Consider the following 22,907-nt stretch of genomic DNA (forward strand, 5'->3'; position numbering starts at 1 on the left):
CATCACTCAATTATCCATGTCATAAAAGAGCTGAAAAAGCAAATAATTAAAGGCAAAAGTCCCCTCTTCCTCGATGGCTTCAACCTTCTCATCCCGATTCGCACCTCACCAGTATGCATTGCATTCGATCACCTCTGTCCTGTGCAAGAGGTAAGAGCAGGACACAGGAGGCAGCCACACGCCCAGAGCAACAACGGATCAGGGGTGCATCCAAGCAGGAGCTGGCAGCCTTTGCTGTTCATGTGCTGTGCTTATGACCCAAAGAGAATACAATGATTAAAAAGCAAGAGTAGAATTATAATTGTCTTCAGTGAAATATTTATTCAATTACCACATCCTACTGTGGGAGTCAAATGAGAACACATGTGCTTCCTGACAGTTGCATTTCTAGACCGCATCACGTAACATTCTGTGATTATTCAAAATGGACAAAATGCTTGCTTTATTTTTTTAAGTGGTGTTTCATTGCAATATATCTGACTATCCTTAAGTTAGGTCTCTGAGCAGAGGTGTGCTTGCAATTTGTGAGTTAGTTATGTAAATGTGAAGAAATAGGTTTTTAACCTTGATAATTTTAACCTTGATAACATTTATAATTAAATTTCCCATTCTTCATTTGCATGTGCCTGAAAAAAATCAACTCCATTGTAACTTTTCCTAATCCCACAAAAAAAGGCATCCTATCTAAAGGTTTTATGACTCCATTAAAATAGTTGCATTTTAGCATGTGCATATGCAAGCATCCTCTAATGCAATTGTTGGAAGATGCACACATCCTCGAATGCTAAGTATATTTAGCTAACCATCTGAAGGCCCATGAAGCATTTCTGAAATAGAAATGCTTGCTTCAGCAGTAAAGAACATCCCTGACTTGAAATTCAAGTAGACCCAACAATGTCCTTCTTGATTATCGTGAGGCAGTTCAAGAGGAAATCTTCTGTATGCAATGAATAGTGTCTTTTATAGCTTGGACTCTGTGCAAAGTTAATTATGTAATAAATACTTCATCCTTTTAGGTGCCTTTGAGTTCATACATAGGTTGTTAAAATTGACTATATTATCATTTTTTAAATATTTCACTTCCTGTGTATAAATGATACACAGGAAGTGTATCATTTGAGTAGGGAGTGAGTATAAAATACTGTTGACTCATATTATCTTGATAATTCTGTTTATCATATACACCTGTTTACAAGACTGCTTATGTTTAGAGTAGGTCTATAGCTCTGGATGGTTTGTCCATGTAAAGCTGTCTCAGGAGACCTTGAGACATATTTCTATTACTATATTCACGTGGAAATGGCACTCTTCGATAGTACTATTCATTTGACTTTGTTTTAATCTAGTGATTTGTAAAACTACAATACATTGAAAATGAGGGACAAAACAATATCACTGAGGCTTTGTAAGTGCCTTAAGACACCTTCTGAATCATCAGAAAATTAAAATATATTTGGCAGGTCTTCAGTGTTACAAGTTATCTTGCCCTATGATTATTTTGAAATTTTGAAATTTTATACTCTATATGTGATTTTAAAATGTACAGAGGTAAGATGGTAGCAAGGTTTAGGAATGAGTAAAACTGAGTTACAGCCCCTGCTCTGTGACTAGCTGGCTATATGGGGTTGAAAGTCATGCCAGAACTCTGGGTCTCTGTTTCCTCATTTATAACATGAATACATAGACTAGATAATTAAACCCTTTTAATGATAATGTTCTATAATGAGAATATCAAACACCAAGCAATAAAATCTTTGTTCTATTATTTCTGCCCGCCCAGAGTTGAGTGTATGTTTTTAAATATGACTCCAGGATGCCCTTCTCCCCACTCCACATACACACAAAAGGATCCATAAAGCAATTGAATGCTCTTAGATATTCATCTATCCTGTACATTTGTTACATTATGTAAGGTGTCTCAGCCGTTCTAGAACTGTCTAGGAATTCTGAATATAGAAAATATTTAAAAATGGTAGGCTAAATATATGGGAAATCATCTCAGGATGGGTGAGAAGTGTTTATTATGTACTAGGGCGAGGGCAGAATATAGGCTAGGACGCTGCAAAGATCTAAGCATGGTCCAGACAAAATGATCATCCATAACAGTGACAGTCTAACCTGAATGGATACTGTGGAGACAGTAAATAACTTTCAAAACTACCCCCGGACTTTAATATGGGAAGGCCATGAAGTAGATGTGACTAAAATAAGACTCCACCTTTTCCCAGACCCAACACTGGCCCTCTGTGGGCTTTGTCTCTGTAGTCTTCTCTTTTGAATCAACCCTACATATATTTCCAGGCTGCTGTCAAAGAGACCCCTTTGCTAAGTCTGCAACACCTTTCCTCTCACTCCGAGGCCACTCCTCCGCTCTCTCCATAGTGTGGGTGAAGGCGTCTGCCTTATTCCTCACTGTGTCCTTTGTGCCTAGTAGAGCGCATGACACAGAGATACTATGTGATCAGATTTGTACAAGCCAAATGGTGTTAAACAAACTCGGTTCCCCCCACTGGTCTACTCCATCACTCAGTATTACCTTTATCTTGGCTGGCAAGATCCATGATAAAACTCTCAGGCCTATAATTTAAATATACTGGTTCTAAAAGCCTTCAAACTAGGACACTCACACCAATTATGTATCCATGTGTGTGGTGAGGCCAACATTTCTGTGGAGGAGGGAGGGAGTTGCACACTGTATTTATTCATCTGAATATCAACAGCCTTTTAATAGGTAAAACTGATAATTCACTAAATGGTTCTCTTCCATCCAAAAGAATAGATTTTCCAACAACTAATGACCTCATTGATTAAAAAATGAGTAAGTTAGAAACCTGAGTAGGATTTTTTAAAACCTGGCACCACCAGGTAAATCACTTTAAAATTAAGAAGAGAATTAACCTGTGTACTTGATACTATTTTCATTATTCTTTTTGTATGTTTTTTGTACTATTTAAATGTGACTTTTTTATTTTTGAAAAGAGATGGACTAAATTATCTCAAAGCCAGATACTCTAACAACGTGAATATATATTTTGTTGACATTAAGGTAGACTCGGTATCTTTATTTTTATAATTGAGAATTCACTAAATAGTTTGCAGTTTGCCTCACCATGAAGATTGTTCAGATTACGTCTTTATGGTAAAGGAGTACTCTCTGTAGGAAATATGTCCACACGTTGTCACAGGTGGAAGTGGCTGTGAGCATGAGGGGGCTGTGTTCACAGACAGCAGCCTCTTTGACTAGGAAATAGCTGTCATGGCACTGGCTGGTAATAAGACACTTTTCTGGATTAGACCACTATGCAGATGGGTCATGCTCTCTAGATTTATAACATTACTTTTTCCAAAACTGAAAATGTGTTTAATCTTTTATTGGAGAAAAGATTTATGATCACCTAGCTTGTCGAATGGTATTTGAAGCACTCATTTCTGCCACTTTATTACCTCATGATGTATTATCCAGTTGTGTAAATTTTTGTGCAATGTGCAAGTAGTTTATATTGTTAAGGAAATAACCTGCCCCTTCACTGAGAACTCTTTATTTTAAATGAGCAAATTTCTTTTATGGAATAATGTTGTAATCTCTTCAAGTACATTAGTAGTTTTCTCATGGTATATTTTATAAAAAATCAAATTGTACCTCTACCATCAAATACTTCCTGGAATATGATTAATCCTGGCAATATTTTGTAAATTGATGGATGAAAGCGAATATGACATTAACATACTAAAAAATGCTTTATTTATCAATGTGCCCTCATGTCCTCCATTTACTCTGTGATTAGAGGCCTTTAAAAATATTTTGATATGCTGTCATTTGCTAATGTGTGTAAGTTATGTGTCCCCACCTGTGAGCACTGTTAAATCTTGGTTGTCATGGTTACTCATTACCATTGGCCAACTAACATTTAGCCTTTCTTTTTTCTTTTTTCTTTTATTTTGTTGCTGCATTAAAATGGAGCAGTAAACCTGACAGGTGAGGAATAGAGAATAAACCCCTTTAATGCACAGTAAGGAAAAAATAAGATACTGGTAGACTTTGCAGGTATTGAGGGGGTGAGGGTGGAGGATGGACATAAAAGATGATACCTGGCAAGTAAAAGATGGATAAAGCCTACATATATAAAACAATTTGATATTAAAATGATTATGGGAGAAAGATTTTGTATAAGAAGGTAAAACAGATTACTTTTATTTAAAGCTGAACTTAGAAAACAGTAAAAACAGTCTTTGAATTTTGTTTGTTGTTAAGGTGAAATGAGCATTTTTACGTGTCAATGTGTCTGTAGAAGAGAAATGTGAGGTGTCTCATAAGCTGTTTTGTTTTGTTTCGTTTGAGGGTCACTTTTCAAGTCTGATCTCTGGTCAGCTCTCAGTACAGAAACACTAGCTTGTTCACACACTCCAAATATTGATGATAGAGTGTTAATGAAAACATTTATGTGATTCCGAATTATTGTCCATGTCTTCCAGCCTTGAATAGTAATAGTAATAGTAGTGACAACAATACTAATAATATCTGTACTGTGTGATTATGGACTGATTGGTGTAGCTTTCTAATTCATATCTATATACCCATGTCTATATCATTAATTAGATATAAATTCCCAATTAAAATTAAACTGACAAAGGGGATCTCAGTGCTCACTAACCTGCCTTCCAATGTTGTATTCTAGTTCTCAGTAAGTTGTCTCTGGATCACTGCATCAGCCTCGCAGGAAACTTGAAATACAGATTCCTGGGCCTCCTGCCCCAGACCTACTGAATCAGAAACTGGACATTAGTCCAGCGACCTGTGGTTTAGCAAGCCTTCCCAGGATATTCTGATTCATACTGAGGTTTGAGAACCACTGCTGCAGTATTTTTCCTAAAATCACTTATTACTGGTCCATAGGCTATCCTTACACTGACAGAAAGCTTACTACCTCCATGAGGGTCCTCTTTATTTATGTACTTTTGTAGATCATTAGTTATCAATGATTCACCTGAAAAACATGAAAAAGTTTTTTCCCAACCAAAAGAAAATATTTTGAACCTACTTGACATACTTAGGAATTTACCTTCCCATTATAACACTGTCCATACTTCACAACTTCATCACTGCCTTCTTGTCCTGTTAATACGAGGATTGGGCCTGAAGCTCAATTCCATGTACTAACCCTCCTCCTCTGTTTCATGAATGAAGAAATTGAGAAGGTTCGTAGTCCACTTACCCAAGGAGGTACACACCAGTAATGGCAGAGTTACATTCCTAATAGTGACAGACTGTGAGCGTTTGAACTGATACCTTTGAATATTAATAGCAGAGATTTCAAATAAATATATTTTTCCAAAAGCCTGTACTCCCATGCCTGAATATCTTTGTTCCAAATAGATTTGATCTTCCACTCAATCTCCCTTGTTCTTCGTGCTTCCCACTTTACCCCGGGAGAGAGTAAGTGGGAAATAGAACTGCCCTTAGACCACAGAGCAGCATTTTTGTTGTACATTATCCACACCCCAAACACGTGTTTTTATGCTGTTAGCAGTTTCTGCCATCTCTGAAAGATCATGTGATCTATTTTCTTTTCACCCACATAACTCCTGTGCATGAGAAACAACTTCTTACTGCAAGAAATTAAATATACTCGGGCTCTATAATCTTAACAGAAAAAATAAAATCGCAAGGCAAAGTTGATAATCTGTTTCTAGTCACTATTCTTTGTTTTTTTACTAGTTTAAAATGAGTACAATGAGACCTCGAAAAACTCAGGAAAAATGTTACTAAATGTTCTTATCTTGGACCTAATTTAGGCTGTGATATGCCATTTAAAACTTTACAACAGTAAATTTAATTTTTTCAAGGTCTTTACTCTTAATACTGATGATGGCTAAACTCTTCATCTTCAAACCTTTCTCAGAAATTCTTTCCATTAGACAACAACCATTTTAGCTCCTTTCTGTTTGAAAATAACATGATAAGTATGGGAAGCTGGAACTGTCCATGTTGTGATTATCAAAAGAAACCAAACCAAACAAAACAAAACTTAAACTTCTGGTTTTCCTAGCTGGCTAGGATTTTTGGAGTCTGAGGTCTTGGAGGTCACTTTACTTGATCAGATAAAGTGAGGGAGAAGCTAGTTATGAAATGTCAGGATACCCCTTCCAATTTATTATAAGCATGAATTACAGTTTTACTCCAGTGCTTTGGGTTTTTCTGAGAATCATCTGGGCAATGAGATGTGATTTTCAGCCTTCCTGGCATGAGAAAATCTGGCTAAATTTCTTTAGAGACTATTCTTTTCTGTCCTTTGTCTCAGTGTCACTTAGTCTGGCCTCAGTGAAAAAGAAGATAAGGAGGATGTTCCACTTTACCTGCAAGAGGGAAATCGTCTTCTTGTCCATATATTTCTAGTTCTGGGTTCCATAATCCTGCAACAAAGACAGTAGAGCTACTTTGAGAAGAGATAAAAATCTACGTTTTAGTCATTGGGTCTGGCACATCAGTAAAAAAATGTATCTTTGCAAACTTGTGTGAAAAGACCAAAAACTGAGAAGGGCCACAGGGATAATTGGAAATGAGAAGACCAACTACATGTTTGTTACACATGGGGTCATTGGCAAGCCACACTGTGACATTTTATTAATCAATTTAGCATCTGCATCTTCTGTGGTAAAATGAATCTGTCAGTGTTGAGGCAAACATCCCCAGCATAAGCACAGTCATGTTTTCTACTCTGAAACCGGTCATCACATCCTTCTTTCCCACAATCTTCTGAGCCCTTTCTCTTCTTCCTCATATCTTTTTCGCCAGCCCTTCATCTCTTCTGTTCTTCCCATGTCACACTGCATACAGCCAGAGCTACCGGTACCTTTGGCACACCTCAACTCACTGCTTCCCTGTGACTGGTGGTATACCTTGGCAGTACCTCCAGTTCTAAGACTGTGTCTGTCACTTTTAGGTAGAAACAAAATCAAGAGACAGGTCAGTCCAAAGTCTAAGAAAGCAAGGTGTCTAATAGGAATCCCTCAAGAAAATGCATTTAGTCAGCCATATTTTGCCAAAGGCATTGCATTTGAGCAAAGCAAGTGTACTTTCTCTTTGCATCCATCCTCCCTTCATTTTCTGTGAGTTTTTATTTTATACAGATGAGCAGAGATAGACTTATTTTCCTCTCATGGAATGACCTGGGTGACAGTGAATGAGAGCCCATTATCACAGGAACACAAATAAGCCGTTCCACAGTCATATCGAGAAGAGAAAGGGAGAGTTCCCTTTGCAGCACTCCTAGATGAGAATGCCTTTGCTCTGAGCAGGGCTGACATGCGAGGATTGTGACTCTGGCCTGGAGATTGCTGGAATCAGTGTTGGAAAGAAAGCGCTGTTTGAAAAAGACTTCCATTTGTTAAGTGGATTGTTAATCTAAGTCGCCCTGAAAGAAAATAGTTATGTACCACTCTGATTACTTGGGTTTAAAAAAATGAATAAAGAAATCTTAGGGAGAAAAACCTGACAGTATTTATATAGACATTTGCTAAAAGTACATTATGACACTTTAAATAAGAGTATTCAATAAAACTAGTAGATAGCCAGTAAAACAAATACAGAATGAATTGTGTGAAGAATTATTTATATCAAGGCAGTGTTAATGGTTTATATACCTGAATGAGAATTAGGAGAGTGGAGCTAACCACTCAATGAAATTGCTTTTTCTCCATTTCTGTGATTGACTTTCATTAGCACATTATTAATCATAATTAGCTTAACACCATTAAATGGCCAACTATCTTTTTTTTGGTTGTGGGGATTTGAAAGAGAAATTGATGTTGGTCTTGTGTGGTCCCAATCTCATTCCAGGTATTAGGCTAACTTGGAACCTTAGACATGCACTTACTATATTTATCTGCCTTATGGGAAAATCCAATGCAGGTCCACTTCGTAGCCATCAGTTATATATTCTTACAAAGGAGAAACTGGGGCAAATTTAGCTGTTCAACTTGAGGCCCAGTAATTTCAGCGCTTTTCTCTATGGTGGCAATAATCTTAGTATTGGCTACTAGAGATCCTCTGTCCTGTTTCTCACCAACAGAGCTAGTGGATAAGGGAGAAAAGCTGAGCAAGGACCCGAGTGTCCCTCATCAACACTGCCTTAAAGCCTAGAGTCAGACTCACTGAATTGCTTTAGTCTAGAGCTGAAAGATGACTTCGAGTGCATCCGCTTCCACAAAAAATTTGGACCTGAGGAAATACTGTAGGCCAAGCAAGGAAAAACAACCTGAACAAGGTCACCAAATTGGCCCTTGAAAATTGTAAAACTGAAAATAGGAGCAAGAGGCATAGCTCTCTGCTTTTTAAATCTGTTTCAGTTGGTTTTTATTTTTTAATTCTTACATTTCTACTTTCTCTTTTTAGGAAAAGGGCAGAGTCCGACTCTAGAAAGAGCAGCATACCGAACAGTAAGGAGGTCCCCTCACACCATCCAACAGACCCAGTAGAACTAAGGCGCCTTAATTTTCAAACACCAGGTAAGAGATGTGACTCATCTTCTACATGACACAGTCTGCACTGAGATCTGATAGCCCAGCTGATGCTGCTTGAGGGGTGAATGCATCACTTTATTTTGAACAATTTTGGGTGTCTCCTTTTATTTTTATATCATTGAGATTTGCCAAAAACCTAAGTCTCATAAAGAAATTAAGCTCTCTGTGCAAATCTGAGGTAGGATATAAAAGAGAAAAAATATATAATTCTCCTCTAAATTTGGACAATCTATACTCATAAAAATAGCTACCATTTTCATGAACGTATTAGCACAGTTAATATATTCAATGAAGCATATTTGGAAATGATTCAGGTTCTCATCTTATAAAGTGAATAAATAGATGGTGGATTAATATTACATCATTCACCCCATTGGGAAAGAATATACAAGGTGGGGCAAAGGTAAGCTTACAGTTGTCCATATAGAAAATAATACAATAATTAATAAATAATAATACAAGAAAAATTCTGTGTTTTCCATACTCATAACTTCAAACCTCCTTTTGTCCCACCCTGTATTTATTCTATATTTTTCTATTAATTTGTGTCCATGTTACTCTGAAAGGAAGGAGGAGGGGAAAATATCCAGAAGGAGGAAGGAAGGAGGGAGGGAGGGAAGGAAACAAAAGGAGGCAAAATGTTTATTTTTTAAATATTACCTATACTGACTCTCACTGACCAATGCAGCTTTCTTACTGGGGAGACACATAGTGGCTGAGAATAAGTAGAATATGCTTGTTTTTTTTTAAACAAATAACATTAAGTGCTTCAACAGAGGAAAAATATTCTTGCTGTGGGGCATTTAGTAGAGTGGCACTCTTAGTGCCTAAAGATAATGAGCACAGTAAGGAGCTGATCCAAGAAGTCTGTTTGATTGAAATGCGGCAGCATCACACCCCCAGTTGTTGGGAATTTTTCATTGTGTTGAATGGATGTTCTAACTCACAGTAGGGTACACCACAGATTTATTGAACTACACATTTTTGATGAGTTGCTTTTAAGTGAAAATATATGGTTTATTGTATTTAGCATATTTTCTCTTTTACATGTAGATATGTTATAGTAACTGGTACCTATTTAATTCAAAGAAACATTTGGCATTTTCAATGTGGTTATACAAATTATCATAAATGGGCTTTGTTTAAATTCTATTGCAAATGAGGTTTGACTTTTTAAAAATTGTTTTTTAAAAAGAAAAATATATCTTCATCAGCATAAAAGTTGGGAGGAAATGTTCATGGAGCCAGAAATCTCCAGTGGGTGTATTATGGAAAAGACTGACCAATGTAGATTGTACACATGTGCACCACAATTGAACAAACTGTGAAGTCCTCCAGGATCTCTGTGATGTTCCTGGATGCTCCCTGTTGAGTCACCTGCTCAGTGCTCCATTAAAGCAACTTGATATGCACTGAGCAGTAAAACTTTTTCAGTAGTGCTACAGGTACCTTCTTAATAATGGACTCAGGAATTCATGTGCTTTTCAATTTGGCTAAACCCTTGTATGAAGGATGTTAAAGCCACAGCAATAATTTCATAAATGATTTCTTATATATGTTGCCTCATCACCTTTATAAGAGCAGTACATTGCAGAAATGGAGAAAATAATTATGTTTCTCAGTAGCTTGCTGCTTGGCACTCCCCTACCCACTTCCTCTGACTTCTGCATAAAGTGTTATCTGTATGGGAAATAACCTTGGTCTTCTGACAGAGACCTAAGTATACTATAGGGTTGAGTGGAAAGGCAAAGGTAGCCCCCAAGAAGAAAGCTAATGGGAGTGTTTTCCCTCACCACCTCCTGAAACAACAGAATGTTTACAGGCATTGATGCAAAGCTTGGATGGGCACTGTGTGGAAAGGATTCTTAGCAGATTACAGGAAAGGGAACAGAAATGCCTTCAACTGAGAGACCTCCATCTATAAGTACTTCTCACTTTTACAGGTGATTTTTGCACACATGGCCAATCCTAGGAATTTTATTGAGAATCTAATTTGTCCCAATGTATGTGGAAATATTGGACACATTTACAGAGATAACCTGTTAAAATACATATAAGTCACTGAGAAGGAAAATGAAGGTTACAATTGACATGACGTTGCTTATATCACCAAATAATTTACAAAATTAAAATGGGAACCTAAGTGTATAGATGGTATTGTTTAACCAAGCTTAGACTTATCACCTCCCACAGATAACAGGGTGAAGTGGGCAAAATGAATGAGAGAGGAGATTTAGTAGAGGAGGAGAACAGAACAACAGAAGTTGTTCACTTAGGAAGCATTATGTTATGCCCTTTAGCTCAGGTAAGCAATCTACTTAAGCTTGATTTGTTGAAAAAGTCTATTCACCTTCCAAGATCTATAATGTGGCCTGCCGTCTTGAAAATTGGACCATTTTACAAAGGAAATAGATGCAGCTGATAATGTGAAATTCATATTAATGTGACGATTTGCTTCAGCCAGTATGGATTCCAGCAAGTGGCTATGAATTACCTGATTTACTTGCCAATAGGATGAGAGCAGAAAGTGGGATTGTTAACTCAGGAAAGTTTTTGTTCTTCTTCCTCTCCTCTTATTCATGAATTATGTTGAGCTTTCTGAGATGGTGATATAAAATGATCCTTTATTAGGTGTTGCATAGCAGATAATATGAATCTACTTAATTTTTGGATTTTAGACCAAAAATGTTGCCTTTCACTATCTGAAAGGTGCTTTTATATACATCAGACCTCTGAATGTATAATTGCTTATCCCCAAACATTAGAAAGTTTGGCAATGTTTATTAAAGGTATGCATAAGTGGGGAAATAATCATGCATGTATTCACTGCAGACAAATGACTTTCAATAAAATCAGAAACTGGTGATTGATAAAACCAGCCCCTAGCGCAGAACTTGTTCATGAAAGCAAATTGATTTCTAGTTCTGATGGGTCTGTTGTGGGTGATAATATTATCAAACAATACCATTTGAAATGCAGTAGTTCTTTCAGAAGATAAAGAAAGATTTTGCTTAGTCCATGGACTCTATGAATTCTACTTTTCTTTTTAAAAACCATCTTGTGAATAAAAAAACGTATTTACTTTTTAAGTTATTTAATATTGTTAGAGAGTCTAAATGCAAGGAGATGGAATTTTTCCCCTGAATTCTGCCAGATATTCAAAAGGTATTGAAATACACATTCCAGATTTCATATAAATGCAGTGCTGTAACAGGTTAAGTGCTTCAAGGAATTTTATCTTCAACTGCAGTACCACAAACATACCTGTCTTTGGGTTAGAAGAATGAAAGATCAGAATCACTGTCTCTCAGCTAAGGCACAAAAAGGGAAGATAGAGAAACCTGTTGTTTTCAGTGTAACCATGTTTGGAAAGTTGTAGAATGTGGAGAGAACATTGCTTTAGCATATTTTCCAAATTTGGGGTGGCGATCAAGTCACTGTTAGTGAAACACTGCATTTAAGCATCTGAACAGAGTAAGGAAGTCTCATATTTTCCCAGTTGAGAATAGGTACCTCTGTTTGTAGATATTTCCCATGAGCATGTTTATCTGTCTGTCAGATTCAGATGCCAGGATACAGGCAAGTTATATTTAGAACTACCTAATCTCTTAAAAGAATGTGCTTTACATCAATAAATCATCATTTCTTAATGTTCAGGGTCAGTCAGAACTAGTGTGGACCATGTAATTAAAGGGGCATTGCTTTATCACCCATGACCTACAAAAGTAAAACAAAGACCTAAATACATAGGAAGGTATGATTTAGCTAAAGTTACACTGGCCACTTCAAATAGTTAATGGAATAAATTGGGCAAAATGAGAAAAGGAAAGAGGAAATACAGTAGAAGAACTAGAATTAATAGTTAATCAAGTTGTACAGGTCTCTAAGATCCATGTAGGATGGGAAGAAAAATTCACTTATAAAAGATATTTTTAAAAGAAGCCTTTACTAAGCCTCATACACCTTCCTGAGCAGCAGTAATCGGGTATGTGTTAGGATGATTGACACATGAGTTATGCATTAAACCTGTTAACTATGTCCATTAGCCTACATTGGGGAAAAGTTTTTCTACTTAAAAATAATAAATTCCAAGTCATCCAATGACTACAGCCCCACCCTGGAAATTTTTTTGTTCTTAGTGACAAAAGCAACACATATTTATTGGAAGATGTTGTAAAATGAAAAATAAACTTGTCAACAACCATTGTCCATAGGTTGTGGCCACATAAGTGTTCATTATATTAACTCAAATATTTAGTATATTTGAAAATTTTTGTTAGTCAAAAAAGGCACTTAAAAATTATTCTTTATTCCACCACTTTTTATTTTTGTTTCTTGATATATTTAAAATAAAAAGTAAAAGATTTCCTATAACTACTCCAATTTTACCCTCAAGAAAGATTTACCATTTATAGCTCCATGCACATCCTTCCAGGCCCTTTATATGGATATCCAGTTATTTAAATTATAAAATATATAGCAGGTGTGTAGAGCTATAGATAGGTACATTTATATAAAATTTCCTGTTTTAACATTTAACTATGTAAAAATAGACTTTTTGCAAGATACTGTATTAAGTTTTATCTCCTTTTTTAACAACTGATGTTATTCTACTTTACAGATATCTCAAAGTGTGGACTCATTTCTTATTAATGGAGGCTAAGTTATTTCCCATGCTTTGCTTTGCAAATAATACTGTAATGAGCCATACTGAGCCTGTCTTTTCAGATCTTTTTTGCTATTTCTGAATGTTAGACACCTGGAAGGGTGATTGCAGGGCTATAGGGTAGGCACATTTACCATTTTGATAGAGACTGCCTATTACAGGTTATTTTTTGTTGTTGTTTTTTTTAAGTACTGTAAAAAGCTTTTACTTAGAGTGTAGCTCCTCTGGGCCATGGCCTCTAGAATTGGACCAAATGACTTTAATAAATATAATATTGTCAAAAGATGATGATATATAAGAAAATCAAAGAAATTGCCAGGACGTGTTCATATTTTTACTTTTTTCCAGTGAAGGAAATTTAGAAGTTTGGCTCTCAGAGAAATAAGCTTTCTTTCTAGTACAAAAAAAGGTGTAAGAGAGCATGTAACTAATAGCATCAGAGGATGCTCCAGTCACTGATTCTCTCTGTGCCTGCAAAATCCACCCCCTCAAACACACACACACCACACCATACCACACAGCATGTACCACACACACACACACACACTACCTTTGGTTGATTTGTTACTTTTCATCAGAAAACTTTTTCCTGAAAAATTCTTTTATTTTAGTATCTGCACCTACTCACACACCTCCCTCCAAAAAAATTCAAACAAAATCAAAACTCTAGTGTTTCTACTTGCATCTTTTGAGGAAAAGGATATAAAAATTGATGATCAAATATTGCCACATAAAGGCCTCATTTTCATTTTGTGAAATGACCTTAATATGTTTTGCCTTAAAGCATGCATGGACAGTAGGTGATTGATGGGATGTGCAAAACAAACAAACTCATAAGAAATTAACATATTAGAAATAGTAGTATTAGCAGCAGAAATGCCTGTACAGCAATTGGATGGGCTTCAAAAGCTCATGAGTGTCTTTTGATACATTAGTATTCTTAATGGTGTCAGTGCTAACAAGGTTCATTTTCCATGTACTGCCTTTATTTTTATTTTTATGGTATTTTTTCCAGTACCATTTATTTCCCTTTTACCCTTCTCCCCACTGCAGTCACCACATTGTTGTCCATGTCCCTGAGTCCTTTTCCTTTTTTGTTTGACCCCTCCTAACCCTCCCTAACTATCTCCCTAACTGCCCTCCCCATGACTATCATCCTGCTTTCCATCTATGAGTCTGTGTTTTGCTTGTTCAGTTTGTTTGTTAGATTCCACATATGAGTGAAATCATATGGTATTGAATATTTGTCCTTCTCTGATTGGCTAATTTCACTTAGCATAATGTTTTCCAGATCCATCCATGCTGTCACAAAGGGTAAAATTTTCTTCTTTTTTATGACTGAGTAATATTTTACTGTGTAAATGTCCCATGGTTGTTTTAGCCACTCATCTATTGATGGACACTTGGGCTGCTTCCATATCTTGGTGATTGTAAATAATGTTGCAATGAACACAGGGGTGCTTATGTTCTTTCAAATTAGTGTTTTGGGTTTCTTCAGCTATATTCCCAGAAGTGGGATCACTGCGTCAAAAGGCAGATCCACTTTTAAATTTTGGAGGTATATCCATACGTTTTACGTGAAAGCTGCACCAATCTGCATTTCCACCTACAGTGCAAAAGGGTTCCCCTTTCTCCACATCCTCACCAGCGCTTCTTTGATGATTTATTGATGATAGCCATTCTGACAGGTGTGAAATGATTTCTCCCTGTGGTTTCAATTTGCATTTCTCTGATAGCTAGTGATGTTGAGCATCTTTTCCTATCTATTGGCCATCTGTATGTCCTCACGGGAGAAGTGTCTATTCAGGTCCTTTCCCCATTTTTAGTTGCATTGTTTGTTTATTGGTATTGGGATTTATTTTCTTTATAAACTTTGGATATTTCAAAAATTGATATGAAACCACAAAAGGCCCCACTTAGCAATCCCAAGAAAGAAGAACAAAGTTGGAGGAATCATGCTACCTAATATTAAACTATACTCTAAGGCCATAGTAATCAAAACAGCATGGTACTGACATAAAAACAGACACATAGATCAATGGAGCAGAATAAAGAGCCCAGAAATAAGCTCATACTTTTATAGTCAATTAATACTTGACAGAGGGAACAAGCCCATACAATTAGCTAAAGGTAGTTTATTCAATAAATGGTGTTGGAGAAATTGGACAGATATGTGAAGAAAAGTGAGACTAGACTACCTTCTTAAGGATTCAAAATGTATTAAAGGCTTAAATATGATATCCAAAACAATAAAGTCCTAGAAGAAAATATGAGCAGTAAAATCTCGGATATTGCTTGTTTCAATAGTTTTTCCTGATATAACTCCTCAAGCAAGAAAAACAAAAGAAAAAAATAAATAAAGAGACTATATCAAACTAAAAAGTGTTTGCACAGCAAAGAAAAACATCAACAAAAGAAAAAAGACAACCCACTGCATGGGATAACATTCACTGATACATCTGATGAAGGGTTAGTGTACCTGCTCTTTCTTATCTTCATATTTTATTTTGTACTGAAAGAGACATAGGTATATGATCTGGGTTAAGAATACCCTCTGTGCTCTTTATATTTTACATTTCAAAAATCTTGGTTCATAGAACCAAATGGTAAATATCTGATGTAAGAAACATGGTTTATTCAAATTCTGCATTCTGAAAAATCCTCCATAAAAAAAATGAGTTTTAATTATGCCATCCAGCACTTGGATGAAAAATCACTCTTGATGTTTCTTTCCCTCAGCAATGATCCAAGTTGTGGATTAAGTTCAAATTGTTATTATGTTTTCACCAAGAAGCAATTATACCTGACAAATCAATGTTCTCTTTTGTATTTAATTCATCATTCACCCACGAGACAAAATGTAAACATAAGAGTATCTGTATTTCATTCAGGGTATTATAAATAGTGCATACATTATATAATCTGACAAATATTTTACAGACTAAGTTTCTCCCTATGATTGTTAATTCAATTAAGTGCATTTTTGACAGGACTACAGTTACAAATTTGATGAACAAATTAGTTTTTCCCTATCCCATGACTATAAACTATTCAGCCTTTATTACAGTTTGTTGAGTAGGAAACTATAAAGAGAATGTTCCTGAGTCCTTACAAATATATAGTTACAGAAAAGAAAAACACGTAAAAAATGTCCCGCCACTGTTAGTGACCTCAACAACTCTTTTTAGCAAAACAGTTGTGTTGTTGTCAAGTATCTTTTGGCATTTAATGTGAAAATAAAGCAAGTATTTGATAAACATTTATTGATTAAAAACTCAGGTGAAGCATACTGTTGATTAAATTACTGGCTTAGTGAAATATAACAACATTTTAAAAGCAAAAATATTGTGAATTGAGGATTTTTAAAGTCATTCTGCCAAATAACACTAGAGTTTTTAACATTTTGACTATATACCTTTAAGTTTTCATGGAATCTCTCAATACTTTGAGGGGAAGTAACTGGAAATACAGGAGTGTGTATCAACACCCTTTACCTTTTCCCTACCACCAAAAAAGGTGTGCAAACCTTCTCCAATTAAGCCATTATGTTATTGACATATTTTCTGAAACTGAGGATGCTTTGTGATCTCTGTATTACTATGTAGGTAGCCTAGTCTCTCAGGCCTGTATTTGTGTGTGTGTTATCATTCTCCTGGGATGTTAGTGAGTTACCACTTAGTGTGACATAATGAGAAGTGGCCTAAATGAGAAGTGACAAGGTCTGGTGTCAAATCCCCATGTAACCGTAGTTGTACTGATAAGGATATCCTGGCCAAGTCCTTTTATCCCTTTGAGCTTCATTTTTCTAATTAGTAAAATTATCATGGGAGCCAAAGGGAAAACAGATGAACCCACAGGTCAGAGGGCGACTCATGTGAGAAGTGACCTTTTCCTGTTCTGCACCCTGTGCTCGTTGTCCAGCCCATTGCCTTGTGGATAGAGCATGCACTCTGTCATTCTCAACCTTCTTTGATTTTCCTTCACACACAAAAGGAACATTTTGCTCTTTTAAAACAGAGGTCAGTCTAGTTAGCAAAAAGTGGCTGGCAAAGGTCTTGCCTTTGAACCCCATGGGGCTTCAACAAAATCCTGAGTCAACCATGAAAACTGAAGACATGTCATGTAGCAATCTAGGTTTTCAGTTGCTGTTGAAAATGTGAAGAGCCTCTCCCTCCAGCCCTGCTGGGCTGGGTAGTTTCACCCTCCTGCATGTTCTCCACAGCCTCCGTCACCCCTAAAGGTGACCCTGGCATTGAGACTGAACATTAGTTGCCATTTCCTCTCCATTTCTCTATTACATTTCTGTAATCGAGAAGTATTTTTTCTTTATCTAGCCTCCATTGAAACTAGGGGAATGAAGGACAGCCCTTGAAGGCTGCTCGTTAGAGGGAAAGGGGGACGCACGCATTTCATTGTGAAAGGTTTGCTGTGCAACACCTAGACGCCTTCCATGATTTAGCTTCCCAGCCTGGCCCCTCAGCCCCTGGAAACTCTTCCGCCTACTGTAGGAGGTCATAACTGCCATTCTAGAAAGAATATAGTGGAGAGATGCCAAAACTACTTAAGACTTTATTTACTAGCCAGGCTAACACGCACAATTAATTTAACTTCTCTGGACTTCAGAATCCTCAAACATCACAAAATGGACTAAATATGCTGTAAGACACCCCTCAGCTTAAAATGCTATGATTTTCAAGTTTTACTGTTTCTAAGGAAAGCAGTACATTGCATTACCATCACATTACCCTCACAAATATGCACCCTATTAAAAGTAGCTGCCATGTTTTCCTTCATCCTCAGGCAGATTTCAGTGACTGCATCTGTCATTTTTCATGTTAACAGTGGATATCAGAGCTTCAGAAAGGGAACTCTGCTCACATCCAGCATGTGCCTTTCAAATGCATTTATGTTGTGCATTTGTAGCTTCAGGATGATAAAGTTAGGACCCTGATGAATCCTCACCCATTGTGAGCTGTTCTTCAAGTTTTTTGCTACTAATAATAGCTGAAGTATTAAAAGCAGATTCAAGGGTAGCACCAGAAAAAAGCTGATCTCATTCTCATAAACTCTGATAAGATTATTGAATGAAAATTAAATAAATGAAATTATAGGGCCCCATTAAGAATTCTCATAGGACCAAGCGCCGTTACTGGGAACTTTAAAAATATCAATGTCTGGCTTCCACACTTAGAGATTCTGACTTAATTAGTCTGGAAAGAAGGAATTTTAAAATACCTCAAGTGATGCTAATGTGAAAAAACACTGGCCCTTTAAAACTCTGGTTTATAGACAATGAACAAAGGCCAGGTTGCCCTAAAAAGGGTTGAAAAGCTACCACAGTGAAGTCAACTTTATAGTTTTCTTAGCATGTCTGCTTTTATATTCGGTATCTAACGTGCTTGATTTATATCATATAAAATTTTTTCACCATTGGACAATGGAGAAGTTTTGGAGGGAATAATATAACACTATTTTGTAAAAAGGAGATCATTTTCTGCCATGGCTGGTATGGCTCAGTGGATTGAGTGCCAGCCTGCAAATCTAAAGGTCACTGGTCCATTCCCAGTCAAGGCACATGCCTGGGATGTGCGCCAGGTCCCCAGTTGGGGGTATGCAAGAGGCAACCAATGTTTCTCTCCCTTTCTCCCTCCCTTCCCCTTTCTCTAAAAGTAAATAAATAAAATCTTTTTTAAAAAAGTAGATTTTTTTCTGATGTGAGCTAAATAGTTTCATGTTAGAGGAATTTCATCCCAGGTTTATCCTTCACCATAACTTTTATGTTGATATGTGGTGTACATAGTTATATGCCTTTTGGCTAGCTAAGCAAAATGATGTTAAACTTAAAAAATTCAGAAAGTAGAAAATTAAATTACATGATAGTTTTTGATTTTGCAAAAAGCAAATGTTCACCACCCCTCAGAGGAAAGGTGCCCTGACTTTTAGAACCCTTATATGTGAACTGCATCCCAGAGGCCCTTCTCTGTCACTCCCTACATTCACAGATCCTGTCGACGTGTGGTAGAAACAGGAGTTATAAAGAAGGGGAGTGACTCCAGAATTAGTGCTGCACCCGCATTTTACAGATAAGCAAAAAGAGATACTTAATCACCATTGATTTACCCCTGGTTGTAGATGGCAGAGCCAGAAGTGGGATTCATGTACAGTACTGTTGTCTGGGCTTTCTTCTCCTATAGCATCAGATTCCCACAAGTTCTCCTACTGTTTCTGTGAAACATACATTCTGCCATTTTTACTTGTTCTAAAACTTCAACATAATATGATACATACTGCTAAGTCTTATTAAACAACAATTCTTGAATGCTACGGTTTCTTTAAATGATACACACACACACACACACACACACAATTTTCTCCTAGTTTAAGATGGAATAAATCAGTGAAGGTTTGCTTGGATTTCTCTGTAATTAGCTTCTGAAGTAATGCTTCCAGACCATGTGCCAGTGCATGCCAGAAGTAAATATGTTGATCACATCTTTGGTTGATTATTATGATCTACTGCTGTTATACTAATACTTTTCCCATCTCCAACTGGCTTTACTTTTGCAGCTTTGAGCAGTATTTCAGTCCCCTACGCCTCCCTGATTGGCTCTGTGTCCTCCCTCTCTAGCCAAACCACCACTCAGTCCATATATGATAATAACTCTCTCCCACGATTCGCTCGAAAAGGTCTAAACATCTTTGTCTCTATTATTTTCTCTGTTAAAGCACTGTAATGGATGTCCACATTATTTCATTTCCATTTCCAGATAAGCCTAGAGTCTCTTGTGCCTTTGCATTTCCATTCTTGTCACTGGGGGCGCCTCATCTGGATAAGATCACTTTAAAGACCACTATCACCCACCCACTCCCTGCACAGAATATAAATTAGTTCAATTCTATCATCTATATGGAAAAGTTCCAGAAATGGACTCCAACATTTTGGCCCAAATGCATAATTAAATCAGCAACAAACAGTTTCTACTTCCAAACCTATTCATTTGGATAGGGTCTTCTATTAAGATTTTAGCTACCTGGAATCAGACCTTCAGGCCTTAAATGCTAACACACCAAAATTTGCAGCACTATGCTAAAATAAAGATCTAGACAAAAGAATCAAAATAGTGTTTTGATTACCTTACCAGAACCGTTGATAATTTGGCATTTGAGATAAAGGAACTTACTGGGCGACTTTAATAATGGCATGATTTCTAAAATGCCGATAAAGTAACCACACATCATGTTGACTTCATGGTCGCCATTCCACAGGCTGAGTCCCTCCAGAGTCCCAGGGTCAGCTGAATGTCAATGTGGCTTCCAGTTTGAGCCCCTCTCTCATTCCTTGTCTGCTTCAGAGGCTTCCCTGGGGGCATGCTAGTTCAAGTTTTTCTAGCCAGTTGGATTTTGTATCTATAAGACATGAGTCAGCAATACTTTCTCATGTTACTGTTACAAAAATTAATCTGAAAGAAATAAAATGCAAATCATATGAAAAGGAAACATTGGAAAAACATGAAGATCATCCTAATTAGCAGTGGATTCCTTTGAACAGAATCCGTGAAACTGATACATCTTCAGCTGGCAGACTGAACTAAGATGTGCCTGCTGCTTCCCCTGTCACTGCTTTCTTTCTTTTTCCACCTTTCCCCCCTCCTGTCCACCATTTCCTGGATTCATTTTCCATTAGTGGACAAAGATGTTTACACCTGAAGTAGATTGTAGGTTTACTGGGTGTTGAATAATCGGACCCGGGTAAAATGCCACAGCCATTAGTGCAGCCACTTATGAACATCCAGGAGAAGGAAGGCTGCAACCCCAACCTCTACAATCTGCTACTAGTGGAAACATTTTTGAAAATCAGTTTGGTGTCTGGTTTGCCATCAGTGATTATCCTCTATGAGCTGTGATGCATGCTATTCTTTGCGTCCATGTTTGCATGTGAATGTCAGTCACCTACAGATTTGTGAAATATTAAAGCGATCTTAATTGAGTCACGAAGTATAGTGAATCCTGTAAAAATTTGCTGCATTTTTATTAATCCTTTTAAAAGTATATGAGACTATACATTTCATTTTTTTAACAAATTCGTTCTGTTTTGTTTTATTTACACCATCATTTCCTTTGCAGGTTCAGATGATTCCGGTTACCCTGGTAACCTTCATTCTTCAAGTTAGTTTTCCTTGATTATGCATAAGTCACTTTACGTTTCCTGTCAAGCTACTACACTTTCCCTTTTAGGCCTTTCTCAATGTCTGTTTTCTTAGTTCACTTTACACCATTTAATTCTACACAGTTTCCATTTCACACAGTGCAGGAGAAGGAGTTTGAAATGACATAATAGTCATTACTCAAAGCAGAAGTTGACATCAAGCCTGACTCTCAGTTTTCTCCACTAGCTAACCGCACTGATTCATAGCACAATAACGCTTTCTTCTACACCAGCAGTGCTAGTTTGGGGACTATGCTTGGTGACTTTTCATTTGGCTACAAAATTCATTCTTCCAGAGCATGTCCTGCTTTGAGTAACCAAACTATCTGCCTGCTTCCTCACATAAAACATCTTTACTACTCACATATTTTCAGGCCATTTCTAACTATCGTATTTTCTATATTTTGGAATAGTTACCATCATTTTTATTTGTTTTCAAATGTGTTTCTTCTTTCCTCTTAATAGGTATGGCTAGTCACCCTCCAATACCGATCTTGGAACTTGCAGATCATATCGAAAGGTTGAAAGCAAATGACAACTTGAAGTTCTCCCAGGAGTATGAGGTAAGTCAGTGTGTTGATACTTGGCAGTACTATCAAGAGTTGACCCTCTCTCCTTTTTGACTATATTCTTGAAAATTAACTTTAGCAGTGACTTTTCTTTTAAATGTGACTCAGACTCTGACTTAGAAGTAACTGTACTTCTAAAAGATGTGTTAATCATGAGGTTGATTTATCTTTACTGGTTTTACATTCATAGAATATATTAAATTAATAAGCTCCCAGTGTACCAATTGGGTGCCAAATACACTGATCTGTGGTGAGAATCCTCACTGAGAGAGCATGTGGGGAATACGTAGATTTCTTGGTGCTCTTAGCTTTGCGTGGCCTGAAAACTCTATAATGACTAAGTGCCTACACATGATTGTACCCTTCCATCTGAAATAATACTAAGGCTAATATTAAGATAGTCATATGTTCCCAGAAAGTTACCTGCTTTGAAGCAATGGTGAACTGAAGGATATCTTAAAATTTTAGAATCTGTAAAGGTGCTGTGTGAATTCCTGATGAAAAGGAATGAAAAGTCTTTGTACTCCTGTGTATTTGGATATCACAGTGCTTATCAAGCAGAAAGTTGTGAAACTGGGTGTTCCTGGTATTCCCCCTGGAACAGGGACCCATATTAAAGCCAATTCATGAGTTGTTGATAACTGAACCATTGTGATTCTTTTAGGCCATGTTTAACTTAGCATAAGATTTAAAATGTACAACTAAAATCTTGCGGTTGTGCCAAACAACAGAAGTTGTTGAGTGCCTGAGCAGCCCAAATTCAGCCTTAGAGCTTCTTCTGCTTACTTAGTGAGAATCTTACAACACGTGTTACACCTCTTTTGGTTTCTGTTAAATCCACCTTAAATGGGCCTCCTGGACTAGATGATCCATCAGCTCTACCAGCTCTGGCAATCTGTCCCATCAGATTTGATAAGAGCCTCCTCGAAGAGGAGCCCCAACCTCT

General features: G+C 36.9%; 1 protein-coding gene across 43 annotated transcripts in view; it reads left to right on the plus strand.

Annotated features, from left to right (window-relative positions):
* The window catches only part of PTPRD (protein tyrosine phosphatase receptor type D), a 1,502,332-nt gene that overhangs the window by 1,364,442 nt on the left and 114,983 nt on the right, over positions 1–22,907 (plus strand). For 20 of the 43 annotated variants that reach the window (XM_036021603.1, XM_036021607.1, XM_036021606.1 and 17 more), the window contains 4 exons: positions 3,962–3,976; positions 8,393–8,505; positions 21,311–21,352; positions 21,858–21,955. In XM_036021603.1, coding sequence (XP_035877496.1) covers positions 3,962–3,976; positions 8,393–8,505; positions 21,311–21,352; positions 21,858–21,955 — 268 coding nt within the window. The remainder of the gene's footprint in view (positions 1–3,961; positions 3,977–8,392; positions 8,506–21,310; positions 21,353–21,857; positions 21,956–22,907) is intronic. The other 23 variants (XM_036021620.1, XM_036021644.1, XM_036021640.1 and 20 more) reach the window with 5 other exon arrangements.

The sequence above is a fragment of the Phyllostomus discolor genome, chromosome 3 (genome assembly GCF_004126475.2).
Source record: "Phyllostomus discolor isolate MPI-MPIP mPhyDis1 chromosome 3, mPhyDis1.pri.v3, whole genome shotgun sequence".
NCBI classification, from domain to species: Eukaryota; Metazoa; Chordata; class Mammalia; order Chiroptera; family Phyllostomidae; genus Phyllostomus; species Phyllostomus discolor.